Genomic DNA, 25,462 nt, shown 5'->3' on the forward strand with positions numbered 1-25,462 from the left:
GAGGAGTGCAACCTTTTAAGTGTCACACTATAGTACAATGAGCAAAACGTGAACAAGGTGAATGCAGGAGCCAACGTTTCGACAAGTGGACTTGTCTTCTTCAAGGCGACGTATGCTTGCGTCGCCTTGAAGTTACGTTGCCTTGAAGAAAGCAAGGCGACATAAGCACGAAGAAAGCATATGTCGCCTTGAAGAAGACAAGTCCACTTGTCGAAACGTTGGCTCCTGCATTCACCTTGTTCACGTTTTGCTCATCGTCTTGAATTTCTATCTCCCGCATTCCCCGTCTTTACACTATAGTACAGTAGTACAAGCCTGGCCGTCAATGTACACACCTGGCTGAGCCCAAGATAATTTGTGAACCTCAGACATCTATACACTGGTTGCGATAATCTACTCGGAAGTTGATTGAAGCAAGATTTTATAGGGTTTTTTTTTTAACAAATGGCATGACAAAACTTATCGAGTGTTTGTGCTGCTTGAGTCTCTAATTTTCCAACATAGCAATTAAGTCAGTGCAAAGAGCCTGCGTGCTTTTTAAACGATGCAGAAATTTGAGAACTCCTAATGGACTCTGATTTAGAAGACTTCAAGGATGATTACAAGGTTTTAAGGGACAAATGATAATGATGAAGAGGCTGTTTCCTGAGGAACGTTAATAAGCCTATTTAAAATTGTTACATACGTCTTAGTTTCAGCATGAATTTTCAGATGCAGAAACTGTGCAAGATGCTTAGCAACGTATCACCAATAACATTGCATTTGAAATTATAGCATGCTAATGTGTTACTTAGACAGAAATTGAATTTGTGGCACCTAGAAAAAACACATGGCACCCAAAGGGGTAAAAAAACTGCAAACCTTGTTCTTCAAGACTGGAACTATTCGCTGTTTCATCTGCTTCCTCAAGCTCCACACTTTCCACAGCCTCAAAGTGCCATATTGATTTTCGAGAACACCTGTCAACATTCTCTTCCAACCTTGGACTAGTGTCCTTGCTCAAGGTGGTGCTGGTGTCGGCAACACTTTCTGGCGATCGGACACTTTCACTCTCACTGCACGCAACAATCCTCGACTTGCAGACGTTCAAAAGGGATGGGCTGCGACAGCTCTGTGAATCCTCTTCGCGGGCATTTCCCGCAGTGTGGCTTCCTTCGACCACTGTGTCCGTTTGTTGGCTGCACCTGTCGTAGCCTGCCAGGCGGTGAAGCCTAACTGTGGGTTGGATATTCAAGGCTTTGTTCCTTGGGGTAGACGTGACACCGTGGGCAGCTTTCCCCGAGCTTCAAATTGGAATAATAGAAACAGTGACATGTAGTATCGAGTCACGCAAATGTACTGCAAAAGAATAGAGCATCAGTATGCAGTGGAACCTTGATTATACGTCCCCTGCATGGTCATGCGACGACCTTTAGAATTCTAACGAAGAATTGGTTTGGCCTTGGCAAAGCCCTTATAGAAATTATGTACTAAAAGCTTCGATTATAGTACACAATTTTATGCCAACCCCGCCTCGTACAACTGTCTGAGAAGAAAAAAAAAAAGGCCTAAGCAGATGCAGGCTGGCAAATGAGCACACTGCAGCTGGCTGATAATGGATGTGCAATGCCGTATTTAGTTTGGTGTAATGCCAGTTTTTTTCATGATTTTCGTTGTTTGAACTTGACCCGTGTTACGCACAAATAACGTCAAAATTCACAATTTTAGAACAAATATCTTAAATTCCACGGTTTTTAGCATAATGTTGGCAATCCCGCACATTTATGTCTTGATCTAATCCATAGACACTTTTAACGAAGTCGAAACTTGTTTTTGCAGCTGCTCCTATAATTAGATGACTGCAATGTCAGCCACAAACCGCCTGCCCTTCCCTTTCCCTTTCCGCCTTCCCAATTGGTAGGGCCGCTAGCGCCCCCTACGGTGGATGCCTGCCACACACCAGCCCCTGCGCTGCTGCTACCACTAAAATTCGAGCAGACGACGACCGCACTTTGTGGTCTATGCATAAGTACACATAATTCATGCTACTCCTCGTTCACTCAGTTCACCGCCGTACATTTTACTCAGTAATGTGCAACTGCAGCATGCTGCAATGCTCATACAGTCGGAGCAAAACAGACCCGGGCGTGTTCTTGCACGAGATACCTTCCCACAGCAGTTTGCGTGACAAGTGACTAAGGCAAATTTGAGTAAGGAGTAAGTGCTACCAAGTTAACCTGTAGTCCTCTGCAGTGTGCACTCAGCACTTCCGCACTGTAGACTTTAGGAAAGACTATCAGAGAGGCAGCTGGAGCCAGTTAATGTGCCCAGTGTTTCGACAGTTTTCGATCAACTCGGGCCTCACTAGACTGCGGCCTCTTATGTCGGCCATGAGCACAGAAGCTACCAATCTGGCCAACCTAAATGCGAGCGATTAAGCTGTTTGCGAAACTTCACTAAATGAGGAGCCAGCAAGCAATCTGGGAGCAGCGTAGTTGGCATGGTCCAGTTAGCGGCATAGAGCTATGGGCACAGCCCATTTGTGTTTGGAGGGGCAAAAGGGCGACGGGAGAGAGGTGTGCGCAGAAGGCTGTAAAATGAGCGCACGGCGGCTTGCAGGGCCATCGTTCAGAGGCTCGAATTTCTCGTTATTTTTTTTTTTTTTTGAAGGATTTTGCATTTCAATACCTTTCGCACGGACACCCAGCAACCAGATTTCATCATTATAACCGATAACACAGCATTTAGGCATTGCAGTAAGTGGGTTATTTCACCATGGAAAACATACAAAAGTTGACGGTGCAGCAGCTTCTCATTGTTATAACCAATATAATGTTAATACTGGTATCGTTATAAGTGGGTTAGACTGCATGTTAAAGATAATTTGTACATTATGTTTCATACACATCATTACAGTCACAAGCAGCACTCTGAAAGGACATATCTTCCTGGTTTTCGTCTTTAGTTCTATCTCTCTTGAAAGGATATGCTACCCATTAGAACAGTAGCATCATACTTGTGTATCTGGGCAACATTGTACAAAACTATTTAACCAAGGCTTTCCTTGCTTGATGCATATATTTATGCAGTATGCTTTCATTGCTCCTGCACAACCTGAAAGGCATGCGGGCGTTACTGACTGCATCATTTCTCTCACATTTCACATCAAAACTTCAGCAAGCTCTTTGTTGTTGTTGTTTGTTCATTGCCAAGGCCATCCAGGTCCATGTCTGAGGGTGGCTTTGCCTATAAACAGTGGGGTATTTGTACGGTGCATTGAGAGGTGTATTGGTTATTTTTAGAACTGACAGTTCAAGGAAACTTGATCAGTTAAACATCACTGTATGTACCATGAAATTCAAATTCTGACGCACTGTAGCTTGTCTCGTCATGCTCTATCTCATTCTCTCGCTTATGCAATGTATGTAGACCACTTCCTGTAGACAGAACTGTCTATGACATCCCACACTGAGTGCTTGCTTACACAAAGTCCACGCTCTGTACATACTGTATGTATTAATGCAGTGAGGTAATGTTACTCCTGGAGCATGCACGACCAGGATGCCAAGTGTGGTATATCCGCAAACGGCTGTGTGTAATTGAACTATTGGACTGACCACTAGTGTCCATGGTACCGCTTCCATGGAATGCCTTGATCTTCTTTTGCAGCAGCAACAAAATTTCGTTACATTGAAATTATAGACAAATACACTGCATTACAATGCAGTTAAAAATAGACGCCGTTCTATGCACATGAAGTTATGAATGGTGATCCTTTACACTTTGGATTTCATCACGTTGAAGATCATTATATGTATTAAGGTTTAATTATATTTGCTCCGGAAGAGTGTTACTCATTTTTCAACGAAGCCCTCAAACACTAATTCACAAATTATATGTAGTTTCTCTGTGTACGTTACAGTATATACACTGTTTGAGTACACTGTCTTGATTGTGCCAAATGTTTGGTAGCTTTTGTTGCGATCAAGCAGCATTTTAGTTGCTGCAGGTCATATCGTAGGCAGCAATAAGTGGTACTGGAGATGTGTATTTATAGATTTGGCATTTTGCATTTTGTGGGCAAATAAGATGATCTCACATTTGAAAGTTTTTTTGCAGGGAAGTTCTGGTGCCCGCAAGCACAAACCTACTCATCATTGCTCGCTTTATGCCCCAGGTTTTGTACACAATTTTAGCTTACGTCTGATAGACACCACACTTTTGCACATCGCTACAAATGAACATACCGGTGAAATGCCAAATGCACCTGTACACCCCATGTCGTTGCCTAAAAATCAGGCATACCAATACCACGTGTTGGTTTTGTTAAGATGTTGACAACTTGCAATGGTGGCACTCAAGTGAGCCTTTGAAATTGGCTACAGAGCACACTTACTATACTGTAACAAGACAGATACCTCGACTGCTTATGTGGCAAGTCTTTCAACCTGTGCTCTTCACCTCTGCCACCTGATAAGGCCATCCTGGGGTACTTGCTATGGCTCACACCTGCAAAAACAGGATGATGAGAAATAATGATGAGAAATCAGCAGCAGTAACTCTGCTGCTACCAAGTGGAGAGAAGCTATAGAAACTCTAAGATATTTCAGGAATTTTCGTACCTTCAGTGCAATTTGCACTGCAGTACCAATCACTACAACATTTACGAAAGAAATTGTTAGCATGCACACTATAAAAACAAAACATTATGCCGTCTTTTCTCGTGCTGTTGGCATGGATAAAGAACTTGCAAGTGTTAGCCATGAGGTGATGACATGACGAAAACCTTGCAAAATTTGATGAGCATTCGATAAGCATCTGCCATGCACACACCGCAAGCGTAACCAATGACATTAGAGTATGACACGCAAATTTCACACCTGCTGCTGCAGTTGTTTGTGGATGGTTAATGAGACTCTCAGGTGCTTGCTTAACGAGTTTTTCATACACCTCCCATCGCCATGTATCGCGGCCATTCTGTAGCTCTGTGTCTTACATATTGTAGGTGCCTATTTTTGTTCGTGATGCTTGCTCTTCTTGGCATAGCAAAGGCAGAGCTCATTGGAGAGGCTAAGGGAGGCCGTACAAGATCTTTCAAACTTTTCATCACACCAGTATTACTATAAAAATAACATGTACAATGCTCAGTGGTTGAAATGTGACACACGAACTGCATGTCTGCTGGCAGTTTTTTTTGCGCCACAGGTGAGTGCTAGGCGATCGCTGAGGAGCTGAATGCAGTCGCAATGCATCGCGATGGTTCTTGCTTTAGTGTGGCACAAACATCCATCAGGTCGGCGTCCACTGGCGGCACAAAAAGTGCCGGCAGACACACGCTCCGAATATTGGTGTTTCAATTGCTAAGCACTGTACTATTAACAAGCCAACAACAGTAAAATGCATTTGACGGCTAAGTTACAGTGTTTGCCAGCAAGCATTCCTTGTCAAGGGCATTTGTGCTCACAAAACCACATCACGTCTACTCTGTATAGTTTTTCAATGTAGCAAAGACTGAAGGGCAACTTGGTACGGCTATGCTCTCTTTAATGCCAAATGATTCAACATGTCGCGAGGGGCGACATTACACATTCACTTCATGCGTCATTGCTGGGACACCTGGCTTTTGTTCAAGGGCCACCGTGTGTGGAAGCCCTGAGTACCTGCTCCCTTCAATTTATTTCACTACAACCAGCAGCTGCCAGACAGAGTCCGGTCTTGAACGTCTCAGTGCCTGTCAAGCTTTTTGTAAAGCGATACAGGAAGCCTCACGATTATGAAAAGATTGAAGCTTCAAATGTTTTCATAACCGGGGCACATACCCCTGTCTGGCTGTAACCTAATGGTTGGTATAAATGCTGCAAAGCTCATGCAGCCTGCTCACAGAGGGATGCCTAAACATACTGATGACAAAACAAATGATCGTTCAGGTGCAACAAAAGTGCTGGCGTGCATGCTTTTCCGAAACCTAAACACTTCATTTGGAAAGTTTGGATGCGCTTTGTAGACAATCACAAGTAAGAAGACGGCACAGGTACAACACTTACTTGTGATTGTCGACAAAGCGCATCCAAACTTTCCAAATACAATGAACCAACCTGATAAGCACTTCAGTTTCACTACACAGCATTCACACTGTCACGTGCAAAATTTTAAATTGTGGTGTTCAATGTCCCAAAACTGCACAGCGCGGGCATGGTGAAGCAATCCATAGTGGAGGGCTCCAGCCTAACTCTGGTCACTCACAAATGAGAATTGAACCCGTGAACTTGTGATTAGCAGCACAACGACACAGCAATTGTGCCAGGTTTACAGGTTTTCTATCAAAGCTTTATGAGCGGTCATGTTCTACCCATGATTCTGCAAGGAGCTGAAATTGCAGAATGAAGCAAGACACCTCAGTGCTTTGAAAAGACTTTCCATGCATGTTTGTGGAAATTGCAGCCAACGCCATGATAATGGCAGCCATGGCAATTGCAGCAGTAGCAATGTGTAAATTGAGCATATGAGCCAGTATCAGCTCGAAGACTATTCAACTTCCTCTTCAACCACAGTGAAAGGGCACCATACCTGCCCATGCACTGAAAGAAAAAAAAAAGTGGGCCACATTAATTCTGCACAAGCTACCTGTAGTGTGCCGAGAAAAATGGGCAGCGTCAAATGAAAAAAATCCTGGTAGCCTGACGCACAAGGAAGCACGCGCACAGGTGAGTGTGCAGATCACATAAAGGGGGCAATTACGATGAAACAGTGTAAACCAAACCGTGGATCATGACGTGATCTAAAACCTGCACAGGGAGAGTAATCTTTTGCTTAGATACATTGATGCAGTGCTTAAAATTGTATTTTGTGTTCTTTTGCTAAATTTTCTTTGCACCATATAGTAGTTTCTTTCTTATTTTTCAGTTAGCACATGTTGTAAAGTGGTGCTGCCTTCGGGGAGACGAAAGGAATGGTGCATCTGTGGGTCCTCAAGTGTAGCAGCCTCTTGACATGGTGACACACAACGGTGCAAGGAGCATTGTGGGAGTGCTGTGAATGTCACTGTCGTGTTCAGGATGTCGAAAACACTTTGCGCTGTTAAGGGGCACCGGCATTAATTAAAATTTAATTCTGCAGTTTTATGTGCCAAATCCACAGTATGACAGCGAGGCATGCCATAGTGGGAGACTCTGGATTAATTTTGACCACGTGGGATTCTTTAATGTGCACCCAATGCATGGTACACAAGTGTTTTCGCGTTTTGCCCCCATCAAAATGTGGCCGCCGTTGCTGGGATTCGATCCCACACACTCTGGCTTAGTTAGCAGCGCAATGCCAAAGCCCCGACGCCACCACGGCAGGTCGTGGTGACATTGTCACAACACCAGTATAGGCATTCGTTACCAGAATGCACCTACTAGACCGTCACACAAAAGGCTTGGATTTCAGCAGCAGCGATAACAGAAAGATAAATGGTATACAGATTTCACTTGTGGGAAACATGTGAGATCACAGGTTACCGAGAAAAATAAATAGTACTCATTAATGCAACAGATTACGTGTTGAGGATGGCACTTAGGGTCATAAATTTAGTGCTTGACACAAAGTATCCATCCCTACAAGAACCTTGTGCACTTCCAAATTCCCCCTTTACTGGCATGGCATTGCCACTATGTCTCCAGTACTCTCTGCTGCAGCTGTATGTGCACTGTCAAGAGACTACACTGACACTGAAAGACTGTTTGAAAAATTTCTACTTCCTTTCAAAGAAACCACTGGGGCTTTACATTGCGCTACAAAACATGAGATCCTAGAAAAAACGCCAGACAGTCTCTGTAAAGGGCCCCTCACCAGGTATGGCCATTTTGAGCTGAGAAGCGCAGAGCATACAATGTGTGCTAACGACCATGTTTGCAAAGAATTACATCGCTATGCACCATGGAAATACCTGATATTTCAATCCGAACACTGTTTTCCCTTTCCCTTGCAGCGAACGAACTCCAAGCTGGACGGTGACGTAGTCGTGTCTCTGCGCCTACGTAATCGTGTCCGCAGTGTGACATCGCTCGTGGTGACACATGACTTCGAGAATCATTCAAGGCAACATGTGTTATTTGCGTGATCTGGTCCTTGAATTGACGAACTGAAGTTTAGAGAAATAATAAAACACACATATATTGGAGAACGCAGGGAAGGAATTTCGCTTGCGGAGGCTAGACGGGTAAATAGAGAGAGTACTTCGCTATGCAGTGGAGCTCGCCTTCTGAAATCATGCGTTCGCGGCACTGAAATATTTCTATGTCGGCTATTAATGAGCCGATTTAAAGATTTTTTTTCGGCAGAACACTTCCTAGAGGACACGTAACAACTTCCAGTGTATAACCAAAATTTGCTATGGGGCCTGGTGAGGGGCCCTTTAGAGACACCTTGCGCCTAGCGAGGTCTCCTGCTCTGGTTGCGACCTTGTTTCCACATGCTGACTTCTTTTTTTCATTCTTTCCCTACTTTTTTTGTTTTCAACTTTTGTGTTTTTTCAGGTTGCAGCTCGCAAGTATGAATGTTGCACACGGCAAACATAACAGGAAAGCACAGCAACAAATGGCAAGAAGAAAACAGTCAACCCCAAAGCTTTGTGGACCACGGGATCTGAGAAAATGTTGAGTTTCTAAGCAGTTTGCGACTGTAGCCAATAAAACAGTACAACAGTATATTGTTTGCATTTACTAATTCGAATACTACTAGACTTTCTGCGCAGTCTGCAGAAATATACAGTTTTTCCTTGGTTGTCTGTAAACTTTACAATTGACTGCCCATGACTGACGTTGTTGCATGGTGATATGGTATTAGGATGGAAGACAAAGTGTGCAACACGGGTGAGGAAACATCGAAATGGGATAGACACGCACCAGCTGCGAGAACTGCTCGTGCACTACAGATGCATACACTACAGCATGACTCGACTGCACTGACTTGTACTCACTCCAATCATTTCACACGTGTAACAGAAAGAGTTAGTGAGTGATGAAGAATGTCAGTAGACGTGAGTGCAGCATGAACGGGAGTGAGTGCCAGCTAATGCGAGTATGGACGAAAGTCACTGGGTGCACGTTTGAGTGCGTGTAAGCACGAACCTGAGTGACTGCCTGTGGGGGTGAAGGGACGCGAGTATGTATGAGAGGTAATGCCAGCAGTACGACTATGAATGAATGCGAGTGATGGTGAGTGCGACTTGGTGAGAGCCGGAATGTGAGCAGGTACCAACGAGCATGAGTGAGCACATAGCCTGCATAATTATTGGTGAGTGAGAGCGAGTGGGTATCCGCTTACTCTGCTGACCTATGGCGCAACGTGTCTTGTGCTGCCATAATACAGCTGCACAGCATGCACATAAATCACGGTTATAACAGACAAATCCCCACACAGGTCACAATGTAAAAGCCTATAATTTTTAAAGCGGGGATTTTCTTGCGTCTTCCTTCGAGTTTCCGACTGCTGCTGCTGCTGCTGCTGTCTGGCACATCGCGTTGGGGAGGTGGGTCAGAGTATGTGTATAGGTGACAGGAACAAGTCAGAGAGGAAAGGTGATGCAAGAAACTCGTTTGGACCCCACAGCGTCGAATGTGCACAATGCCCTCTGGAGCTCCCTGAGTGTCGCCACATTAGCCTCTTGACAGCTGTAACTATATGTAACCCCTTCTCAAAAGCATTGCACAAATTTCAGTGCTTCCCTTTATGCTAACGTACGAGTACAGAGGGCATGTAGATAGAATAATAGAGAGGAGGGGGGAGAAGAAGCAGTTTTCATACAAGGGGGGGAATGTGACGTGAGAAGGCACGGAAGCCTTACTACTATACAAGAGCAATTGCAGGGAAACTGGGCAAGCTGAAGTTCAAGGTACGGAACAGTACGTTCCTGCTATTTATGAAAAATAAACATTCAAATATGTCAACCGAACAAATTATGAAGGGCGTGCAGAAGCAGAGCCGCATGAATTAAAGTGCACCGCAGGGTCCAGGCGATACTACGGAAGCAGTCAACCATCAAATCAACACTTCTGTGCCCGCCGCAGTAGCTTTGCGGCTATGGCATTGCTAGAGGTCACGGATTGGGTCCCGACTGCGGTAGCCGCATTTCGACAGGGGCGAATAGAAAACTCATGTGCACTTAGATTTTGGAACACGTTAAAGAACACCATTGTGTCAAAATTAATCCAGAATCCGCCACTACAGCGTGCCTTATAACATGATTGTTGTTTTGCCACGTAAAGCCCCAATTCAAGTTTAGTACTTCTGCTATGATGCGATGCCCCATGTGACGCAATCACAATCCTCAACCCTCTCAGAGGTTATGAAATATGGCACACAACAACGCCTCAAGCAAACACCTCTCCCTGTGTGTTCTGTGTACTACGCAGACAAACAGCAATGGTGCACGGAAGGTAACATTTAATATCAACTCGCTACTCTCATGCTAGACTAAACATTGAAGGCAGTAAGCTTTCACCGTCAACATCACTGCTACTTATCATTATAAAGCAACCAGCACAGAAAGCTTTGCTTACATCGATTCCCACAGTGCATGGGATCTGCATAATTCTTTTTCCACTCCCCAACTCCCACTGGCACATTGCTAGGCAAAAGAAAAGTTATAGAAAAGAATAACCAAATTTATAATAAACAAGCAATGGCATTTTTCTTTCATTTCAGAGCTATAATAGAAGTGTATAAAGAGTCAGTACCGTCACCTTTGTCAGTGGATGCTTCAACCTTGTCTGCATCCTGCTCAGCCAACCAGGTGCGTGCCTTGTCATATGAAGCTGCACAATTGTTCAGGAAAACCAGTGGATACCACCAAACACATAGGTTCCCCCAAACAGCAAATGTGATGTGTTGAGGTGCATGTCTGAAGTAGGCACACTGACAATTTGCCCACGTTATCAACCTTCTTCACATGCACTAGTGCGACAACATGAATCATTATCCTCATCAGCCTATGCATTTTTGTTCACTGCTGGATTATGAAGGCCTCTCCCAGTAAACTCAAATCACTCTTGTCCTACATCAGATGAATCCATTGTAGGCCTATAAATTTCTTTACTTACTGGCTCTACCTAACCCTCTTGCAGTCTTGACGGCAGCTCCCTTGCTCTTACATTCATTGCATTGAGAAATGACCGTCTAAACGTCTAAACGTCTAAAATGAACTCATGGATGAAAAGGAATGCAGCAGTTAGGGGGCACAAGATTAACTTTGAACTCCTGGGGTTGCTTTTCTGTTGTGCACCTAAACCTAAATAAAAGAAATACTGGGCAAGAACTTAGCATTGTTAACTCTCTAAGTATGTGACAGCATGCTTAGGTTGTGACATCTTGGCAGCCGCACCAATGTGCCTAACAAGCTACCTTGCACACTCTCATTTGTCAAAGTGGCGTTTATATACTTTGTACTTCTCACCAACTTGCGAGTTCATGCACACCGTGATGTGCTTGTGTATGCTCAACACAGCTAGACTTTTCTGTTAGATACGCAATCAAAACGGGGAAAGTCTGCCTTTCCCTGTTTTACATACCCGCATACATTTTGTTCTTTTTCTTGTTTCTACATTGTTCCATTGTATTTTCATAATGTTCCACCCCCTGAGCAATGTACGGGTAGGGGGGCCTTTGTCAGGTAGTTGCACCTGCCTTTAGCCCCTACATCCCAGACAATGTATTGTCTAAATAAAGCATTCATTCATTTATTCATGATGCTATGAAGAAATACGTGACCGATGGTGGGATCGAATTTGTCTTCCATCACAGCAGCCCAATGCTCTGTTAGCCCACGATCGCACGCATACTGCTCTCATGCCAAAGTTGCTCTTTAACATGTCCGGCGCGTGCCTCACCTGCTAGGTTCTCACATTATTCCCTCGTGATAGCTAGCACTTTGAGACACTGCATTAGACTGCAATGCCTTGAGATTCGGCCCATATTTTTTAGTCAAAGGAATCTGATCCCTCCAAAATGGATGCAGTCCACCTATAGTGCTATTAGAAGAGTTTTCGCATTCTACTCCCATCGAAATACGGCTGCAGTGGCCGGGAATTGAACCCTCAACCTTGCGCTCAGCAGCATCACCAAAGCCACCGAAATACCTTGTAGGGGCCTCATCATTTGCTGCACCGTCATTAGCTTTTTGAGTTTTATTGTTATTTGTAGGCTTTTGGTCCCACAGATTAATACAGGCACAATGCAATGACTATATATTTTAACAGTAGGCTGCCCTTTACGGCTAGGCAATGCATGTTCAACCCAGCTTTAGCTCCATCATTAAAAACGATGATGGCAGCTCTCTGAGCCACACATGCGCCATGTTAGTGATGACTGTCTAGCTTTGTCAGCCTAGAAGGGACACCAAAGGCAGACCTAATCTAAAGTAATACTACAGTGACAAACTACCGCTCCAAAATGACACTTCTGCAAAGAATGCAACCTTAATATGTGAAGGAATGATGTTCATGTGGGATGGGAAAGGCACTGGCTCTTTAAAAATAAGCTACCAGCTACCATGATCAAATGATTAGCAGTGGTGAAACAAGGAATGCCTCAGGGAATAGAGCCAACATTTCGACAACGAGACCTGTCTTCGTTAGGATGAAGACAAGCCTTCTAACTGAAATATTGGCACTGGCGTGTGACACATATGCCTTGTCTGACCTCTGCTGACTACATGAAATCTCCATCATCCCATGAACCTGTCTTGTTCAGATCGTTTGATGTAACATATTTCATTTACAATTGGTAAACCATATTCCATATATGACTGGCAAACTGTTCTCAACTAAGTGATACAAAATAAAATAATGTCCATCACAGCTTAACCCTTTAAGGATGGTGAATTTTTTTTTAAAAGACCACAGCACCTTGCAATAAAGATGTTTTCTTTTTTCCTTTTGCAAACAATTCTTTTTTATCATATAAAGCAAGAGCAAGTGATAATTTTTTTGGCAGAAAGGCAAATTTTACAAGATAAAAAGTGTTGTAGACTGAAACATACGAGGGCTTCGCTGCAGACAGACAGGTTTCAATGCAAGTTGTGGCTTTTCTCGTTTACATGTTTCAACACAATGCACTGTATCGCAAGATCATTCTAATTTGAAGTAGCTAAGCTCTCCAAATCATCCGGCTTTGGTTTTTTTCCAACACGACTCTAAGAATTTACTCGTCACTTAGAAGATGCCATTTTAAAATGCATGGCTGCAACACAACAGCTAAACAAACCAGGTCAATGTTCACAACTTCGCCCTTAAGCAGCTTCCTTGCACCATCTGGTTTTGTTTACAACAAGCACAGAGCGACAAACGAGGTCAAATCATCTTGAGGGTTGGAGGAAAAATACAACAGCATCAGACGAGTGCGGTTCGTCTGTCATTTTTGCATGTACATGCTTGACACATTCACGTCGTCCTCCATATAGAAATGTTTAACAAGACAAGTTAAATGCAGTGTGCCAAATACTCTTGGCTTTTTCTGGAAATACACTCGACATGGCCACGTTGACACACAACATTGTTGGCACTATTTGCAGGAATGGGGTGCCCTCTGTGTGAAGCCCTCCGCCTGAAAACAGGAGGCAGTGCTAAGCAGAGCATGAGCTCTGAAACTGCTGGTGAAGAATGGGCTTCTCATGTAAAGGACAGCATGCATTGGACGCAATTTGGGTTGCAGAAGAACTTGGCAACCTCTTCAGCTGCCATTTTCTCTGCAACAAAGTCGGCTCCAGTGTCATGAAACAAACATTAAGAGGTTTTAAAAGGGTGGTAATTTAGCAATCCAATTTGATTCTCTGTTTGCCCTTTAGTGTATCTTTAGACTGACCTTGTGGATTAACACATATCTGCTCCTCTGTGTTCATCTTAAAGGTTTTCCAGTGTTTTCATAATTATGCTTAAACTGTACGATCCTTTTACCACTTCAAAAAAAGAAAAATTGCATAATCTGAAGTTACTGGTATAAGCAGCATCAATAAAATTACTACTTTTGACAAGTACTGCAGACTTCAGGCTGCAATGCAATGTGGTAAGAGTGAGGTCAACACAGCCAGCATACTTATCTAATAGGAAATGAATCCAAATATGGTATTGTGTAACAGCAAAGTCCCCCCCCCCCCACACACACTGCAATCACCACACCAAACATACGTACACTCAATTCTAAGGATGTGGATGTTGCGGCGCATAAAAGACGAATCTGGGGCCTCGGCATGTTCAGCAGCCTCAGCAATGTCTTGAGGCGCCAGTAGGTGTGGCCACAAGCACTTGCTTCCATCTATCCAGTCCACTGGGACCACAGCAACTGATTTGTCCTTTAAGAAGCGCACTGCTGCAAACATCTACAAACATTGGAAGATAACACGCAGTTTGTAGAACTTTCTGTGGAACAAATTCGAGGATGTTCACAGACTTCGAAATTGATTACAAGCTACGTTCAAGGGCTACAGACACTGCCTTCAACAATGAGTAAGCTATTTTTTATCATAAACAAGAGCAGCGCAATAAAAAACTTTTGTGAAAGAACCAGCCATGACAAAGTTGGTAAACGAATTGGATTGGCTACTAAGAGTTAAAGAAAACTTAACTTTTAAAAAGGTATCTCATAACAATTTTTGAAAATGTTCTAGAAGGCCCATGATTATATTTATTATAACATTGCACAGTCAGAGCAGGGCTATATGCACTTTAAAAGCTGGATAACAAACAATAAAACTTGGTGCTGGGCTAGTTGGTGATGCATTCTTTAAAAGTGATGGCAGCGCGAAAAGGGATGCACTAGGAAATGCTAGCATTCCCTCTTCATCGTGTCACCCTTTCTACGCTACTATCAGTTTTAAAGAATGGATATCTAACTTATATCTAACTTAAAATGACCTCAGGACAGGTTCTTCATGAGTAGACATTCACTAGACATGCTTAGATTCTTCAGCTGATGCTCCTAAATAATAAACTGAGGGTAAGGCGGCAGTAGAATGTGCCATAAACTAGCATGCTTGTCTAAATATAACTGTGCGGACACTTATCACAATATTATTTGGTAATTACAACACAACACCGATTGCTAACAAAACAAAAAAAGTGTGGCATCTGGTACGTATAAATGGCTGCCTAAATCCAGTGTGACCTCATGTCGTACTGGATTTTTATACAAGACAACAAAGCACTGTAGTTATGGCTGCTGTAGCACGACCTAATAATACATGACGTTGCAGTATTTTGAATGGCATAGACTGCTGCATTTTTTATGCCAGAATCGTAAGATAGCACATGTTTAGCAGCTCAATATCTTGCTTCTGTAGACAAACGACAGTAGCAAACTACATAATATCGTCGCTCAATGTTGTTTTTTTCATACTGTCAGGCTCTGTGCACATCTAAAAGAGAAATGCTCTCACGTTCTGGGCATGCCATTTGAAAACACGGTGCTACCATATTCCAAAGTTCTTGAAATGCCTGATCAAAGAAAGTGTTGCAATGTAACTGTCACCTACAGAGCCAGTGAAGAAGCTGATGCCTGCATGTAGCAACATGTGGAGCAATATTAAGAACACGCTAGTGCGCTCAGCCTGAGTGGCTGCGGTTACATGTCTTTCTCGAGAGCCATCAGTACCATGGCTAGGTGGCTTAACTAAACCGTGGCCGCGGCAGCTGCCCCTTCATGCAGCTTCCCACAGCTGTGGTAGCAAATTTATTCAGTGTGTGCGCAGTATTCCCAGATGATGTGGCTGACTATCTTCCACATGTGGTCACTGATAGCTGAATCTTGCAGCATTGGCATGAGTCCTCACCGATATATCATCTCAATATACCATTTCCCCCCACTTAGCTCACTATGTATAGCTGTGAATGAACTCTTAGGTAAAGATAGCAGTGGGTGCAGATTATCTGAGAAGATGAAATACAGCTGACAATGATAAACACAGCATCTGTCACAGCAAATTCCCACTGAAACCCAGAAATAAAAATAACCTTAATAGAATCAGTACATTGCTGCGAGATGGTGTAGGAAGATGCTAGTTTCTGTAAGACTGTAACTATAGTTGCCAACAACTTTCTATAGCAATGGAGGGAAAGCTACAGGGGTGTAGCTTCTGCCCCTGTGTTATCATGCCAAGTAGTGAGGCAGAGTTTGACAGCATTATGCTGTCAGGTAGCTTGGAACAGATAGTGAATCGGAGTAACTTGCACAAGTGATGATTTTGCATATGCCCAATTGTGGCAGAGAAAAAAAGATAAGTGAAATTTAATACTGAGTGGTGTATTGGGTACATGAGGTAGTTAAGGACATAATTACAACTTCACGAATAATTTACAATACTTTAAACAAAAAAATCCATTAAAAATTTAAGATGTAAAAATTTTCACACTATTTTACCTCTATTTTCTAAGAATGTAGTATAAACCCTTTTGAGGCTCAATTGTTGACAGAATTCTGTTTCGTTAACAGCTGTATGTTCGGATCAGGTAGTATGTGTTGATGTTGGGTACTGCTTCTATAGTAGAAGCCTTTAGAGAGTTTTAGAACCCCGTGGGTGTTTTTTACTTTCCCTCTTAGTGACGCCTTACATACGTATTGACGTAAAAGGTTTATATTCAGAATAAGGATGCCACATTGAGGGTGACGTGGCCAGAGACATTCACGGCCACCCACTCTTGGTTGGCATAGGCCATGTGGGAGCAAGCATATCAATTACTTAGGAGTAGCACCTGGTGACATCAGGCACAGAAGTCTTGGCTGTTGGCCCTGCCACATTAGGCTGCTCTGCAATTACTTGATTTGGCTTTTCATGGTTCCCACTCATCATGGCCTCCACTTGCTGAAGAAACAGCCGCCTGAATGGCATCTGACCACTGGCAGCACTTAATTTCTCCCCTATTTCTCTTAGTCTTAGGTGATAATTGGCTGTAAACTGTTTCACCCCAAAATGAAAGGACTTGGAAGCATCCACGAAGGTGGCAATCTCAAAGTTGCTGTGGTCAGCGTGAAAGGCAACTAGGACAGCATACGGATTCATCTCCTGTGTCCAGCTGGAAGCTCATACCCCGTATTTAGATGTGCTAGATTGGTGACAGAGGGGTTGTGGAAGACAAAGTCAAGCGTCTAGGCAGATAAAATGAGAATGTCAGTATCTGTGGCGATCCAAAGCTGTTCGCTCAAATACCTCATGCACCCGGTATTTTGTCTCATTTCACGGTTGTAAATAGGATGTTTATGTTTTTTCTGCCCCAGCTTAAACTATATATAGCGTGAGTGAGAATGTGGGACATTTTCCAGGAACTCTCTTTCTTGTGCACACTTAGCTTCCATAGCTTTCCCTTTGTTACCACAGAAAGTTGTCCGCCAGTGTACTCGCAGACAAGAGCTATAACCTGCAACTTGCACAGTGCTCAGTGAATGAAATTTGATACTCATAACGTGTTGCTGCCGTCACCTTTACCAGCACTGGTGGAGGCTGGAGATGACAAGCTGTTGCATTTTTGTACTATCACATGGAAGTGAGAGCCTTTGTGATACGTCATGACTATGTTCAGCCCCTCAGCGATCACAAAGCACTCATCGGTGGTGCAAAGAGAGGGCCAGCTGACATGTGGTTTGAGTAGCGTGCTTCAATCGCTGCGCACCGTACATGCAATAAAGAGAACAGGAAACATGCCGAAGTTTTGTGACAAGTAAAATTTAGAAATATGCAAGCCTGCAGCAAGTGAGAAAAAAATTGGGTGCAGCTATTTCAAGGTGAACTCCATTGGGCAGCTTACGGGCTGAGCACGTCTCTTCGAGGCCACCACCTGGCCTAGCTGTGGTTGCAGGATTTCTTTGGACACCATTCCTGGCTCTGTTTTAACGTTCTCAGCTTCCACCGCTGGTGCATCACCTGACACAGGCTGTTCCAGGAGACTCTCTACCCCTGAAATTTTTCATACAGCTAGGTAAGGCTCTGAGATGCGTACTGAGATGGGTGATGGTGATCTACAACTGCTTACCATCGATTGAAAATGGGAGAGACGACAGTGTTTGAGCAGCTTCCAAACTCATGCGAGCAGGCTCCGCCTGACTACAGTCCATGCCATCTGGGTCAATCAGAACGAGATTCAAGTTTATTAGTTTCATAACAGAAAACAATATGCAAATGTATATACGAAAGGAGGTCCAAGGGTACACAGATGTAGGGGGTTTCCTGTATCAAGCCTAACTGAGACAGCCAAAAAACAAAAGTGCCCCGAATTCTATGAACCATCTACAAAACAAGGTGGTCAATTCACTTTATATCTACAAAATCCAAGAGGAAGGCAACAGGAATACATGCTCAAGAGGAAATGACTGCAACATAGGCCTAAAACTCGCCTGCCAAGACAGTTTCATGACAGCATCCTTTTACGGCACTCAGTTGCAGAGGTGCCAACTTGACAGTTCTCCCACTAAATTCGACACCCTCCCCCTCCTTTTTTTTTTTGCAGGCTTTAATGAGGATGTTCTTTTGTGGGCAGTGGGTGTCTTGGTTCTTTGCAGGCCATATTAGTTTCTCTTTTGGTGGTAAGGCAATTCTTTATACTTACTGATACTTCATATGTTGCAAAGATGCTGTTTCACTCATGCCCTCTTTAAAGTAATTGTCAATGTAGCCATTAAATGATACTTGATTCGCCACATTGCTTCCTCTATATGTTGACACATTACAAGAAGAAGTGCGCCAGCTATTCCTGCAGTTCATAGCGTTTAGGTCAGGAGCACTTGCCCTTGCTGCTATTTTCAATGGCACACCCTAAGCAATTCATCATAACGTCAGCATAAATGTGACAGTGACACAGAGAAGAGAAACATATAGGACAAGTGCTTGACCTGTGTGTTTCTCCTCTCTGTTTTGCCATCCCAGTTTGCACTGACATTAAAATAAAGGTCAACCAATTCGCCCACTTTTACACTATACCTCAAGCAAGTTTCAAATGGAAGATTAAAGTGAAATACATACATAATTCAGAACAAGAATGACTGCAACAACACACTGGAAACTGGTTCCTGGAAGCTCCAAGTGAACTGAGATGAGTCAAGTCATGCATTGTCAAGCAGAACATTTTGAAGAGCAAGGGATAACACGATTCCACGGCTTGTAGTGAGATGAAAAAGTATGCATACTAACATTATTATTTTGTAAGATTATTCCTGCACAGTCACCATGTTACATGGTAAAGTCACACACATGAGAATATACATACAGCATATTTACACTTAAATAAACACTGGCTAGATTAAGGAGGACAGCTTGCATTAGGCTCAGGTACAGTACTTCGTCGTTTTGATGCTATAGAACATCCTTATTGTCGACTACGCCATGAAATATTCCTAGCCATATTGCCATGTCTATTGCTTATTGTTTTCTGATGAGGAGACAGCTAGCTTCTGAGCATCACTTCTTGAGTTGCATGCCATACACGTGCAATATCACGGCTTGAGTGCAGATTTCTTTTTTATATTAATATTCCAGGAGCCGCAAACTGTGCGCTTTAGCGGCTTTCACAGACTCAACATGCGTGTCCTAAAATTTTCTGTTGGCACTGAAGTTTATTTGAACAGCCTTAGACCCATATTCACAAGCTGCTAAACAAGCTAGTTAGCAACTTGCCATAATGATAAGGATGCGAAATGTGCTCCTAACAGTTGACAGGGGCTTCTATACAAATAAAGCAGCAGTGCAAATGCCCACATTGATAAAATGTATCATTCCTGTGTTCATCATGTATGTAAAAGCCAGAGCCAAGTTTTATGTGAATGTGGAATAGGTATAGTTTTTCAAACTCCTACATCGTACAGTCATTTGCTCTGTCCACATAGGGTACCTTAGGTGCAATAAAGTGCTCCTAAACGCACCTCAATCTGCTAAATTGTTCCATCTTGTTAAACAGCACAAAACGAGACAAACGACGGCAAGAAAGAGTGGTACCCACATCCTACTGTGTGGTAGCATCCTAATGCTAATGAGAGTGGTACCCATACCTTACTGCTAAAATGTTGACAGCTAGGCTTGACCGTAGTAGAATGTGTCTGCCTACAAGTAACCACAAACAACAAGTCTTTGCTAAGGCTATTTCAGTGGGTCCTGAAATGGTTCTGAGAGACTTCAAAACTGTGTGCTTGTGTCGTCAAAGGTAGGTTATAAATGGCAATGGGAGCCAAACTTCATAGCTGTATGATCTAGCTTTGTTTTTACTGATAGGCTAGTATGCTATGCAAGATAGTCATCACAGTAGCTCACAATGCATATTGTAAGCTTGCATCATAAAAATATTAGCAGGCAGACTAATACAGGTACATACAAGGCATCCTACTTAAGGCTGAACATTTTATGCCAAAACGGTATCTCCCTTACATGTCTGAGGACTGCTTACTAGCAGACATCCCGGTCAATCAAATTTGTGATAAATATCTGAACAGTGCCCACAAATGGCAGTTCAGTGTTTAGACAGGTGTAAAAGCATCATAAACCCACATGAACCTTTTCAGCACATAAATGTGTATATTATGTGGGAATAAGCTCATGACTGGAGCATAGTTGTTTGTCACAATTAGGCACAAATGATTAGTTCCTGCAATCTACTGATGTCGCAAGGACAACTATAGCAGCAAGGAGCTGCAATTCAATAGGTTAAAGAAGTGGCAGAGTTATGTAGGTAATACATTCAGTCACAGTAATACTTTCAATGACATAATTAAATCACATTCATTGTTCGGTGTCCAAAGCATATTTTGCTATTATTTAAATATGCCAAGTACGGGGGAAAGACAAATGTGCCCCCAAAATATTTATTTTATATATAATAGTTGAGATATTATGTGATATAAGCTTACTTTACTGCTGTGAAGCAGCTGTGCAGACGTGTATGAAGATTAAGCTAAATTCTACACTATACTGAATGCACTTGTGGAAATGTGCTTTTTTATTTCATATACCTAGATGCCCAAAATAAAATCTTTGTTGAGGTTCTTTTAGACATATAAAATACATTTGCTGGAGTTACTTTTCAATGCCTGGTGAAGTGAACTGAATCTCTTATGACTCTTAAAAACTCCAGCGGATATACAAAAGAGGTGCACAGATGTTGGACTGCTAAGACATTGATTACCGTACGTTTGAAATGCTGCCCTTTGCGCAAATAGCGTATCTAAGAAATTGCGCAACTGTGGAAGAATAGCATGCATAAAAAAAGGTATTGTGAATTATGTGAAAGTGGGCACACATGGCATGAAAGAAAAAACTTTGTTCGTTAATTGCACACAGATTCCATATTCAAGCAAGAACTATATACCTCTTTTCTGCCGTAAATTATGAGCCAGTTTAGCTTACATATTTGAGTAATGCAATTTATAATTAGTTACCAGCCGTTCCTTCAAAAGTTGAGTTGTCTATAAGCTATGCACACGCTGTAATGGTTCGATCTATCCAGTGCCTAGCTTAGCGCCTGCACATATAGTAAGTATTAACCAATTAGAACGTTGAACAGCTCTTGGAATGAACAGGTTATATAAAGGGCAACTCACCAATACGACTGTGAGAGACTGGCGGGTGGCTGCAGTAGCAGCACCAACCGCACTGGAGCGTCGCATTCTGCGAAGTGCACACCTCGGAGGACTGCGAGCGCGCGTAGCCGTCGCACTCGCAGTTACTGACGGAACATGGTCCCCGTGCCACGCCACGGAAGTCGAAGTTTGTGAACATTGCTCAGGCGAGCGCGAACCAAATCGTCACTGCGCGCGGCTCAGAACTATAGATCTGATGCACGAAAGTCTATCTGAGCGTAAACCACACGCGAAACCACAGTCGAGCTTCACGCGCTAAGTGTCCGAAGATCGTCCACTCGAGGCAGCTTTACACCGCTGCTGCACAACTTTTGGAAGACAAAGCTATGCGCGACTTACAAGACGTCCTCACGACGTAGCTATACATGCGCGGGATCGAACGACCATGTGTCTTTCGCCAGTGTTGCCAACTTATATGCTACGCCTGCCCACATTTCACACACATGAAAAAAAAAAAAACGGCGCAGCAACAATAATCACTCGTTTGCTGTGCACGCTATTATATCCTCGGATATACCCCCACGAAACACAATAATGATGCAGAGCCCGAAAGTGATTGTTGTGAAAACGCAGCATTGGGAGAACAGTCGTCTAGAAGTCATCTTAGCTTAGGCACTATTTAGACGTCGCGCTTCAGTTTCAATCGTTTTAATACATCCTGCGGATGACTTGGTTTGTCATCTTTCCTTTACTAAAGCTCCCGTTTACTTGAGTCTTGCACTCCGTGTTCAGTTGAAGACCACGTGTGTTCTTGCCGTTATGTAATTTCTGCCGTTTGGGCAGAGGGTCGACAGCAGGCGTACGCGTTTTGGGAAATATTGTTCGAGCAGAGGCTGAAAGTACGCGGCCTCCCGATTACTTTGCTCTGCATCGTGTGCAACGTTTCTATATGTAATAAACATTACTTCACTTTTGCACACACGCCGTTTAAGCAAGCGCGCAAATATCGGGTAACACTCATTGTACGTGCAGAAGTACGACATTGCAGTATCAACTTTTCACTGATTTTGCGTTAATGAACGCACAGATGCAAAACACAACAAAAAATTCTGGCAAATTTCAGATCATCATAAATAATTTACCATAACAGCACTTTACGAACCAGTTTCGGTTTCATTTCCCAATAGTTGCATCTCTCCTGACGTCATGACGCATGACTGGTCACGTGAGAGCAGGAAACTCCGACATTCGTTCCGGCTGGTCGGCCCAGTGTCCCTGTATATGCTCCCGCAGAGAGCATGGTTGCGCATACGTTCGCCGTTATGTTCTAGTACTGCAGTGAAGCCACTCCTCGCGCGCGCAGGAGGCAAATGCCGCGCGGTGTTCCATTTGTTTTATTTTTTCCTATGCTGGGCGCTACCTGCATACGGCAGTTGTTCGCAAGCTGAGAAAAATTATAATTTTTAATGCAGGCTACGCTCGAACTATTGGTGTAGCCGGAAAGGGGTAGCCGGAAAGTGGCAGGGTTCCAACCCCCCCGAAATTTTTAGTTTGTATGTACACATATACATGTACACATGTGTAGGGAGGTAGGACTCCCCTCCCCGAAATAAAATATTGACGACGCCTATGGTTCGAGCAGCTCAAAAGTTCGCGTGCAAATGCGCGGTACCTTGAAACAAAAAGCGCTGCAATGTTTTTCCTCATGCATATGAAGTTTTCTCGCCGACTCCGGAAGGCAAGAAACGTTTTAAAGGGTGTTTAGAGAAAACTTCACACGCGTAAGGTGAACCATTATGTCAGCGCATTTTGGCTACCGAAACCAGCCGATTAGTGACTGTTGCAAAGAGAATTATCGTACTGCAGTTATATATGTCAGTGACCGCGTTAACAGAGCGTCATTTATCACTAACTGTCATCCACAGCAGCTGCACGTTTTCGATATATGCGGTGTAGACACGTAGATCTAAGCGCATTTAAAATGTTCACCTGCGGACATTTTGTGCAAAGCTTATTTTTGCGATTCATGTATACATACCGCAGACTTACCAGCCGCTTCGTGGCAGAAAATCTGCAAGTGAAAAAAGATTCAAGACGGACGAGCTTCTAGATCAAATTTATTTCGTACAAAGGTATGGAAGACCAATGGTTGCTGCAGGACAAGAATGCTGGTTCTTGGAGCCATGCATGGGGATGAGGCAGATTTCAAAGCAACTGGAAAAGCAACAAGCTATTAAGAGTAACGACAGGCTATTTTTATTGCACTAGCTGATATCAAAATGGCAAAGTTGCACAGTATAATGATTCACACATAAAAGTTCTGCATAAAAGCAGTTTCACTGATAAGTAAACACAACCACAGAAACATGTGCAATATTCAACAGCTGTGCTTTGTCTGATACCTAGTAGCTGGAAGCCGGCAAGTCTTCTAAATATAGAACGAACGCAGTAGTGCAGATGACCAACTATCTGTATATCTATACACTACCGTCCATCTCAACGCGAGGCTGCAGGACACTATATAAGGTCAATTTGCTATAATATACAGGCCGAATTTTACATTTCTCATTTCGACTACGGTCGATCGAACAAGCAACTTATGGGCGGTAAATGCTGAAGCTATCACACCTGTCTCAAGCGCGAGCGCTCCAGGTTTTCGCTTACCACAATATGATGAACACTAGCACATCAATGGAAAATCAGGGAGGGCTGCCGCGTGTGGCCCGCTCTTGGAACACGCGGCAGCCCTCTCCGAAGCGCTACTTTCTGCAGTTAACGGAAGGCAGCGACACAAGTTTATGTTTGTGCCATCGCGGCAGCAGCTCGCATCAACATAAGCGCAGGCAAATTTGCAATGTTTTCTAAAATCCAGGCAATTACCTGTGCCAAGTTTTATTCGAAACGATGTCGACGCCAAAATGCAATCGTCCTGCAAAATTTGAGCAAGAAGAGTGCAGCGGTGCGCGCAAGACTTTTTTTCGAACACGCGTCGCAGCGAAATATTCGGACACTCAGTGGCCATACGCCGTCGCCGGCGGGTGTCAGTGCTTCCGCACGTTACCGCGTAAAAAGCTTTCCCACCTTCCGTGCGGTTCGTGCAGTCTGGTACGCTGCACCGCGTCATACTGGAATACAAGTGTCAATATGATGTGTTTCGTATCACTTTCGAATGCCGTACCTGACACCTGGAACGCATGCTCGACGGTCCGCTGAGGCACTGGCGGAAACGACAAGTCAGCGTCACACCCGTAAAGTTGGCTGCTTTTTGTGACCAACTGTTTCAACCTCCAGGGTCATTTCTATAAAAATAAAAAAAGAACATTATCTTGGCGTACACTTGAAATGCGTCGTACGTTCCGACGCCTTCCTTTCGTCAGTCACACTCCACTAGGTGATAGCGGCATTACTGCAAAAATAATTAAAACCGTCTACTACACCGACTACACGCACATCAGGTTAAGAGAATCAAGCAAGAGAAGTAGGAATTTCCTCCACGCTGGTTGACTTATAAATCCAGTTTTCCCACAGTGTCTGTTAGCGGAACAAACTGCCGAACACGGTTGTTACCGCAGCTGGTGATATGCCTTGCCTGCTGCGCTGATTAAGCAGTGTACAGTACATCCCAGATTATCGTGCCAACAACTATTCCTGACATGCAGCTCTGTTGCATCGAAGTGAAACACGGCGATTTTGTCGACGAGTAGATCACAGTTGAGTTTATGCATCTGCGCGCTGCGCCGCTTAATTGTATGGCTTGCGAGTGCGTACGACACGTTATTTAAATTAAATGAGATCATCTGACTTGTAGCTGTACTTGTGCTCTCCTCATGTGTGTGCGTGCACGTGTGTATGTGTTTCTCTTAATCTACTTCTTTGCATATGACGTACTGATTTATACATATTTGTAAAGAACGTATCCCTCTGTGACAATGCCCTGAGAGGCGAATTGAGACTCATA

At 43.5% G+C, this 25,462-nt stretch overlaps 1 protein-coding gene across 3 annotated transcripts in view; it reads right to left on the minus strand.

Annotated features, from left to right (window-relative positions):
• LOC142563968 (uncharacterized) overlaps positions 1–21,954 on the minus strand; it is a 51,448-nt gene extending 29,494 nt beyond the window's left edge. For 2 of the 3 annotated variants that reach the window (XM_075674725.1, XM_075674722.1), the window contains exons 1-7: positions 21,526–21,954; positions 17,976–18,062; positions 17,751–17,899; positions 14,146–14,332; positions 10,698–10,775; positions 4,398–4,488; positions 862–1,283 (exon numbers count right to left, since the gene is read on the minus strand). In XM_075674725.1, the coding sequence (XP_075530840.1) occupies positions 862–1,283; positions 4,398–4,488; positions 10,698–10,775; positions 14,146–14,332; positions 17,751–17,899; positions 17,976–18,062; positions 21,526–21,703 (1,192 nt within the window). In that variant the 5' untranslated portion in view covers positions 21,704–21,954. The remainder of the gene's footprint in view (positions 1–861; positions 1,284–4,397; positions 4,489–10,697; positions 10,776–14,145; positions 14,333–17,750; positions 17,900–17,975; positions 18,063–21,525) is intronic. The other variant, XM_075674724.1, reaches the window with a different exon arrangement.
• Between the last annotated feature and the right edge of the window lie 3,508 nt (positions 21,955–25,462).

This window comes from Dermacentor variabilis, chromosome 11 (genome assembly GCF_050947875.1).
Source record: "Dermacentor variabilis isolate Ectoservices chromosome 11, ASM5094787v1, whole genome shotgun sequence".
Lineage (NCBI taxonomy): Eukaryota > Metazoa > Arthropoda > Arachnida > Ixodida > Ixodidae > Dermacentor > Dermacentor variabilis.